General features: G+C 60.5%; 1 protein-coding gene across 1 annotated transcript in view; it reads left to right on the top strand.

Moving 5' to 3' along the window:
• The window catches only part of LOC104282054 (transcription activator BRG1-like), a gene marked incomplete at both ends in the record, with an annotated part of 14,131 nt that overhangs the window by 3,509 nt on the left and 2,584 nt on the right, over nucleotides 1-8,038 (top strand). Inside the window, 13 exons of the mRNA XM_009880119.1 lie at nucleotides 999-1,125; nucleotides 1,289-1,462; nucleotides 2,436-2,609; nucleotides 2,698-2,865; nucleotides 2,957-3,007; nucleotides 3,703-3,845; nucleotides 4,336-4,393; nucleotides 4,800-4,918; nucleotides 5,187-5,337; nucleotides 5,729-5,892; nucleotides 6,031-6,097; nucleotides 6,431-6,541; nucleotides 7,480-7,722. Coding sequence (XP_009878421.1) covers nucleotides 999-1,125; nucleotides 1,289-1,462; nucleotides 2,436-2,609; nucleotides 2,698-2,865; nucleotides 2,957-3,007; nucleotides 3,703-3,845; nucleotides 4,336-4,393; nucleotides 4,800-4,918; nucleotides 5,187-5,337; nucleotides 5,729-5,892; nucleotides 6,031-6,097; nucleotides 6,431-6,541; nucleotides 7,480-7,722 — 1,750 coding nt within the window. The remainder of the gene's footprint in view (nucleotides 1-998; nucleotides 1,126-1,288; nucleotides 1,463-2,435; nucleotides 2,610-2,697; nucleotides 2,866-2,956; nucleotides 3,008-3,702; nucleotides 3,846-4,335; nucleotides 4,394-4,799; nucleotides 4,919-5,186; nucleotides 5,338-5,728; nucleotides 5,893-6,030; nucleotides 6,098-6,430; nucleotides 6,542-7,479; nucleotides 7,723-8,038) is intronic.

Genomic DNA, 8,038 nt, shown 5'->3' with positions numbered 1-8,038 from the left:
GAGAGCAGCCCTGAGGAGAAGGACCTGGGGGGGCTGAGTGATGAGAAGCTCAACGTGAGCCGGCAATGGGTGATGGCAGCCCAGCGAGCCACCGGCAACCCGGGCTGCGTCCCCGGCAGCGTGGCCAGCAGGGCGAGGGGGGACTGTGCCCCTCTGCTGCGCTCTGCTCTGCTCTGGGGAGACCCCCCTGCAGTGCTGCCTCCAGCTCGGGGGGTCCCACCAGCAGAAGGAGACGGAGCTGGTGGAGCGGGGCCAGAGGAGGGCACGGAGATGCTGGGAGGGCTGGAGCCCCTCTGCTGGGAGAGTTGGGGGGTTCAGAGAAGAGAAGGCGAAAAAGGGGAGAGCTCAGAGCCCCTTCCAGTGCCCGAAGGGGCTCCGGGCGAGCCGGGGAGGGACTCTGGATCGGGGAGGGGAGCCGTGGGACCAGGGGCAGAGGGCAGATTTAGGGGAGATCTCGGGAGAAATTCTTCCCCGTGAGGGCGGTGAGCCCCTGGGGCAGGTTGCCCCGAGAAGCTGTGGCTGCCCCATCCCTGGAGGTGTTCAAGGCCAGGTTGGACGGGGCTTGGGGCAACCTGGGCTGGGGGGAGGTGGCCCTGCCCGGGGCAGGGGGTGGCACTGGGGGGGATTTAAGCTCCCTTCCAGCCCAAACCGTTCTGTGGTTATTAACGTGTGACTTGGAGAGATCTGGAGAGACGAGGGGGTGTGCGTTCTCCTTGGAGCTTCTTGAGGCACCTCCCCAAAATCTCATCCCTCCTGCCCCCCAGCGATTGTCGCTGCTCTGCTGTTTCATTAGAGGCTGTGGGTGCCCGTCCACCTGAGTTCCATCTCTGGATGCCGCGCGGCCTCTGAGCCGCCCCGAGCCCCCGTCCCGCCTGAGATAAAGCCTCCGCAACCCGGAGGGGGACTCGGCAGCTTCTCCCCGGGAGAAGGAGCCACAGGGAATTTGTTCTGCTCTTCTCTGCCCGCCCTGAAATCCCCCTCTCCTTCTTCCTCCGCAGGCTGCAAGCTCGCATTGCTCACAGAATCCAAGAGCTGGAAAACCTTCCTGGCTCCCTGGCCGGCGACCTGAGAACCAAAGCTACCATTGAACTTAAAGCACTGAGGCTGCTCAATTTTCAGCGACAGGTAAGTTCCTCGTTGGGGGAAATCTGGTTGAGGATCTCGCTGCATCCGGGAGCCGCGGGTGGCGTGGAACCGTGTGGCGTTGCCTGTGGAATTAATTCCCTTTTAATTTGGGGGTGGTTTTTTTGTTTGTTTGTTTTTTTTTTACCCTGCCTCTCTCCAAAAGCTGCGTCAGGAAGTTGTGGTGTGCATGAGGCGAGACACAGCCTTGGAGACGGCCCTCAACGCCAAGGCCTACAAGCGCAGCAAGCGGCAGTCCCTGCGCGAGGCTCGCATCACCGAGAAGCTGGAGAAGCAGCAGAAGATCGAGCAAGAACGGAAACGCAGGCAGAAGCACCAGGTCAGCCGCCTGCGGGGGAATTGGGTGGCTGGAGTTGGCCGGGCGGGAGTTTTGTAGGGAATTGCCTTTTTTTAGGGGCTTAGAGAAAGATCCTCTCTGGGCGAGATGGCGGTTGTAGGTCCCTTCCAACCAAAATACTCTGTTATTGAGTATATATTCTACAGTTTGAGAAGGGCGAGTGTGGGGTGCTGTGCCCGGGGAGGGATAACCCCCTGGTGGGTACGGGTCAGGGGTGACCTGCTGGAGAGCAGCTCTGGGGAAAGGGACCCGGGAGTCCCGGTGGCCAACGGGACGGCCACGAGGCAGCAAGGGGCCCTGGTGGCCGAGGCGGCCGAGGGCATCCCGGGGGGCATCAAGAAGAGCGTGGCCAGCAGGGGGAGGGAGGTCATCCTCCCCCTCTGCTCTGCTCTGCCCCGGGGAGGCCACATCTGGAGCGCCGTGGCCAGTTCGGGGCTCCCCGCGTCCAGAAGGAGCGGGAACTGCTGGAGAGGGTCCAGCAAAGGGCTGCGGAGACGATGAGGGCACCGGAGCGTCTTTCTCCGGAGGAGAGGCTGAGGGACTCGGGGCTGTTGAGGCTGGAGAAGAGCAGCCGGAGGGGGATCTTCTCAGTCCTGAAGGGAGGGTGCCGGGGGATGGGAAGGGTCTGTTTCCAGCGGTGCCCAGTGAGGGGACGAGAGGGAACGGGCACAACCCTGAGCGGAGGGAGTTCCACCTCACCCTGAGGAGGGCCTTCTCTGCTGTGAGGGCGGCAGAGCAGTGGCACGGGCTGCCCAGAGAGGTGGGGGAGTCTCCCCCTCTGGAGCCATCCCAACCCCGCCCGGACGCCGTCCTGTGCCACTGCGGGAGGTGCCCCTGCTCTGCCGGGGGGGGTTGACTAGATGAGCTCCACAGGGACCTTCCAACCCCCACCAGTCTGGGATTCTCTAAGCGCACGAGTCCTGACGCTGCCGTTTGCCGTCCCGTTTCCCCGTAGGAATACCTCAACAGCATTCTCCAGCACGCTAAGGATTTCAAGGAATACCATCGCTCCGTCACGGGCAAAATCCAAAAGCTGACCAAGGCGGTGGCTACCTACCACGCCAACACGGAGCGCGAGCAGAAGAAGGAAAACGAGAGGATCGAGAAGGAGCGAATGCGCCGTTTGATGGTAAGCGGTCCGCGATGAGCCGTTACGTGCTGAGGGTGAGGGCTCGTCTCGCCGAGCGGGGCGCTAACGAGACCTCCCTCTCCGTCAGGCGGAGGATGAGGAGGGGTACCGTAAGCTCATCGATCAGAAGAAGGACAAGCGCTTGGCCTACCTGCTGCAGCAGACGGACGAGTACGTCGCCAACCTGACGGAGCTGGTGCGGCAGCACAAGGCCGCGCAGGTGGCCAAGGAGAAGAAGAAGAAGAAGAAAAAGAAGGTGAGTGGGAAGCGACGCTTCGCCGGGAGCTGCAGGAACGTGTCTCCGCGGAGGCGCTGGGTCGCTAACAACCACCTCCCTCCTCTTCCAGAAGGCAGAGAACGCCGAAGGGCAGACTCCGGCGATCGGACCAGATGGCGAAGTAAGCCCAATAATCTTATTTCGCGCCGTGCCAAGTAGGGTAGGAACCGTCAGCCGCGCGCTGGAAAGGCCCGTTAACGAGCCTCGCCGCTGACGAGATCTAATGCAGCCGGCGGCTACATTGAGGCTTCCTAAAATAGAACCGGGGTGCGGATGGAAGGAGAGATGTCTCTGCCCGTCCTGCAGGGGAGCGGTTCTCTCGGACGGGCTCCGTCCCGGCCGCAGGGGAGGGCGACTCTGCGCGTGGTTCCCTGCGTCCGAGCTCGGTCGGGTCGGCGTTGGTGTCGCCCACGAGGGACGCGTAACTCTGCGCTGCGCCGGCCCCGCGCGTCGCTCCTCACGCGCTCAGCACTTCCCAAACCCCCTCGCGAGCAGAAGAGCTTCCGAGTGATGTCTCAGATTGTTCCTGTGCCAACGCAGTTTGCCGTCGGGACGTGCCTTCCCACTCAAAGATTCGTGATCGATTTTTTTATCTTTTTTTTGAAGCAAAACGTTAAATCCCGTCAGCTTTCGAGCTTTGCCCGTCCTCTGCTGACACGGCAGTTAAAGCAGTTGGTCATTTCCTTCTTCCCCACGGTGGTGCCGGGGTGGGTTTGGCCGAAGCCGTAGATGTCGATGTAAACGCAAGCTCTGTTTTGAGGCAAAAAAAAAAACAAACCCAAAATTCTGACCTGCAGCCTGCCTTTGATCCCTCAGCCGCTGGACGAGACGAGCCAAATGAGCGACCTCCCCGTCAAAGTGATCCACGTGGAGAGCGGCAAGATCCTCACCGGCACCGACGCGCCGAAAGCCGGGCAGCTGGAAGCCTGGCTGGAGATGAACCCCGGGGGAGTCCCGGCGCGGCGGCGGCGGGACGGTTTCCCCCCCTTCCCCCATCCCTCTGTTCTGTGGCGACACCGGAGCCCGGAGGGGAATGGGGAGCTCCGGCCGGAGCGGTGCCATCGGGAGGACTGGGATCGGTGTTCCCAACGGGATCGGTGGGGGAGGAAAGCGCTTGGACGGGTCCCCCCCCAAACCTCGGGAAGCGGCGGGGCTGCGGATCGGGAAGGAAAGATTTCGTCGGCCTCCCAAAAGGAGGTGGGAAAGGCTCGGTGGGATGGCCCGGATGGAGGCGCCGGGGCGCCTGCGCCTTCCCGAGGGCAGGCGGAAACTTGAACTGAGCGAGGGGAACGTATTTCAAAAATAAATTAAAAAAAAAAAGAATTGATACGGGTAACAAAATTGCGTTTTAACGCAAGGGTTAATAGAAGCGTGCCGCTTTCATGCTGCGCGTCGAGTGCTGTTGGTAGCAGATTCGCAATTAAATATTAAATATTTGTATTTAATTAGATATGAAGTAGCTCCGAGATCTGACAGTGAAGAAAGCGGATCAGAAGAGGAGGAGGAGGTAAGGAGACGTGGCACCGGGCTCCCCGGCGCTTTCGTATTTTAAATATTTCGGAGAGAACCGGAGACGGCCCCGTGTACCGCCCTAAGCTCGTCCCCGGGATCGCTTTTTCCAGCACGGATCCGTGTCAGTCAGCTCAAATGAACGTATTTAGAATAAACCAAAAAAAAAACCTGTGTAAGGAAAGCGAGGAGACGGGCGAGCTCCGTTCGTTAGCGACCCGGGTTTCTTCCCAAATATTCCTCGTCTGGGTCTGGCATGGCGCCTGGGGGTTTCGGCGCCGGTCCTTTGCCGTTGTTGCCCGCGGGCTCGGCCGCTCCTGAGGAGGTTTTGCCGCCGTTGCTGTTGTGTAAAGGAGAACAAGTGGCTTTGTGCTCAGTTGGGCGCGTTTTGTGTCTCCCGGCAGGAGGAGGAAGAGGAGCAGCCGCAGCCTGCTCAGCCTGCCCTGCCCGTGGAGGAGAAGAAGAAGATCCCCGATCCGGATAGCGACGACGTCTCGGAAGTGGACGCCAGACACATTATCGAGTGAGCCCTGCTTCTTACCTGGCGTGCCGTCCGCTCTTTCAGAGTCGCTTTGAGCGAATCTCGTGTGTTTTGGGTCAAAGGCGGGAAGTTCGGTGGGCAGCGTTTGCTCCGCTCCCAGTTGGGGGGAAAGCGGTTTTACCGAAACGAGACCGAATTGGGCGCCCGGTGGGAAAACGAACCACCCTGGGATGGGTGGGGGTTCCCCAGGAGTTTTCTCCGAAGGGAATCGTCTGTCTCATCGCCAATTTTCCCCTCCCCCGCCCCGCAGGAACGCTAAGCAAGACGTTGACGATGAATACGGGGTGTCTCAGGCGCTGGCGAGGGGCCTGCAGTCGTACTACGCCGTGGCCCACGCCGTCACCGAGCGGGTGGACAAGCAGTCCACGCTGATGGTCAACGGCGTCCTCAAGCAGTACCAGGTGAGGGGCTGCAGAAGGGAGCTCGTGCCGTGCCACGCTGCCCTACCGGGGCTTCTGCCGGCGCTGCCAGGAGGTTTGGGTGGGAGACACGGAGATTCGGGCTGTGCCGGGACGCTGCCGTGGGCAGAGCCATCCGTCTGGCGTGGGATAACGCCGCTTAAGACAAAGAACGGCAGCTCTGCGCCAGTGTCCGCCGCCCTGAGAGGCGAGGAATGCATTAACGCCTGCGTCTGGCTTTAAATAATTAAAATGAGATCGTTAATAGCGTCTAGGGAGCTCATCTGCCTACATGGAGGTGGGGCGCGCGGGTCGTTGGCACAGCTGATACGCGACTCCTCCATCTCCAGTGGGATTCTTTTCATCCCTCGACGCCTCTTTTTTTCCACCGTAGATCAAAGGTTTGGAGTGGCTGGTGTCGCTGTACAACAACAACCTGAACGGCATCCTGGCGGATGAAATGGGTCTGGGCAAAACCATCCAGACCATCGCTTTAATCACATACCTCATGGAGCACAAACGGATCAACGGACCCTTCCTCATTATAGTACCTCTCTCGTAAGTGCCGGTCTCTCTCCGGTCGTCACCCAGCGCGGGAAAACCCTCTGCGGTGCGATTCCCCCTCGTGCGAGAGCTGGTTTTAACTTTTCTCTTAGGTGTTTTTTCTTTTTTTTTTTTTTTTTTTTCCCCCCCCAGAACTCTGTCGAATTGGGCGTACGAGTTTGACAAATGGGCTCCTTCCGTGGTGAAGGTCTCGTACAAGGCAAGTACCGGCGTTAACTTCGCACGTGCCTCTCGGGCTCCTTCGGCCGCTGCTTTCGCGAGGACTCCTCGGTTGCCCCTTCGCCTTTTCCTCCTTCCGCTCTCACAGTATTTCCATTATCCCACGGGAGCCGGGACGCTTCCTGGTGCTAAATCCATGAATCGTTAGGTTTTTTTGATTCCTTAACGGCAGAAGGAATCCAGCAGCTACCGTCCGTGCAGGTGTTCTCGCTGGCACAATCCTTCCCCGTGGATAATACCTACTCCCACCCCCTCTCTTCTCCTGGAAATGACGCTCTTGGTTTAACGTTGCTGTCTGGAATTCCCTCGCCAGGGCTCTCCGGCAGCAAGACGGGCATTCGTACCTCAGCTCCGAAGCGGGAAATTCAATGTCTTGCTCACCACTTACGAATACATCATCAAAGACAAGCACATCCTGGCCAAGGTGAGTCCCGCCGGCGGCGTTACGTGGGCTGCGGCGGGAGGAATTGCTCCTGGGCACCGCGCGGACATCACCGAGATGGTCCCAGTCGGAAAGATTCCCCCCTCTTCAGTGAGATTTTTACCTCTGGAGTCTCTCGTCGTCCCGTGGCGGGAGGCGAGGAGCTGCTGCCCGCCCTCAGCAGCCCCGAGCTGACGTAGCGGTCTCGTTTATTTTTGGCTGCGTATCCCGCGATACAGCAAATACCTTTTTTCCCCGCCGTGTAATAAAGCAATTCACAGGACGACGAGTATTTATTAGAACTCCCGCGGCGGCGGCGCTGCCCTTCCGCCCTAGCTGAGGGACGCGGGGGTTGTTCCGTACTGACCCAACTGCCGCGCGGTGAAGCTCAAACGCTGATGCTTCTCCCCGGGTTGGGGAAGTTGTGCCGCCTCGAAAGCAGCCGGACGACGCGCCGGGTCACGGCCCCGGGTTTAATCTCCGCGTAGAACCGGTTCTGCGGCCCAGCGGGGACCGGCGCCGGTCCGGCGTGTGAGATGCGTTAAAGCCGATGTGTCTCAGCTCGGAACGGCTTCTTCTCTTTTTGCCGTTGTACTGCGGAGACTTAAATGCGGTTTAATTTATGAACGGCCAAAAAGCTCAAGAAACACTGAAATTCCCCGGAGCTGGCGTCAGTCTCCCCCGGCTGTTTGGCAGTGGCGCTCTGCCTTCCTCCCCGCTCCTTCCGTCTCCGTCTCAGCCCGCGACGCAAAGCGCTGCCGACGGGAGCGTTTCCCCCCCGCAGGACCTTGGGAGAGCTCAGGGCGGTTTTCCACGGTCCCGTCTGCGGGACGCCTCTGCTGTCGGCGGGATCGTCCGGTCGTAGCTGGAGCTCGGCGAAGGCGCTGCGGTGCAGAGCGCCGCTCTCCCTTTTGCCCACACCGCCTTTCTCCTTCCCGCAGATCCGCTGGAAGTACATGATCGTGGATGAGGGCCACAGGATGAAGAACCACCACTGCAAGCTCACCCAGGTCCTCAACACCCACTACGTGGCCCCGCGCCGCCTGCTGCTGACGGGAACCCCCCTGCAGAACAAGCTGCCCGAGCTGTGGGCGCTGCTCAATTCCCTCCTGCCCACCATCTTCAAGAGCTGCAGCACGTTCGAGCAGTGGTTTAACGCTCCTTTCGCCATGACGGGTGAAAAGGTACGGCGGGAGACCGGGCTGGTGGCTGCTGCGGGGTCGGGGCCGCCGTCGGGCGCGTTGGGTCGCTCGTGCCTGTAAACGCCGGCAAAAAAAACCCTCTGAATTTCCGCACCCGCGGTGCGGAGGGCGGTCCTGTAAAGCGTCATTCCTTTGGGATGGGTGTTAGTGGCGGAGCGGATAATACGGAGGGTTAATTGAGTACTGGAAATGAGGCGGAGGGTTCTCCCGACGCCGAGATATCCGGGCGCCGGTGGGAGAAGCCGGCCGAGCTCCGGCTGGTGCGGTTCTCAGGCGGGGAAGGGGCCGCCGGTGGCGC

This window comes from Charadrius vociferus, unplaced genomic scaffold (genome assembly GCF_000708025.1).
Source record: "Charadrius vociferus isolate BGI_N301 unplaced genomic scaffold, ASM70802v2 scaffold3152, whole genome shotgun sequence".
Taxonomy (NCBI): Eukaryota; Metazoa; Chordata; class Aves; order Charadriiformes; family Charadriidae; genus Charadrius; species Charadrius vociferus.
The sequence above is the reverse complement of the archived record's forward strand: the minus strand, read 5'-3'. Positions and strand labels throughout refer to the sequence as shown.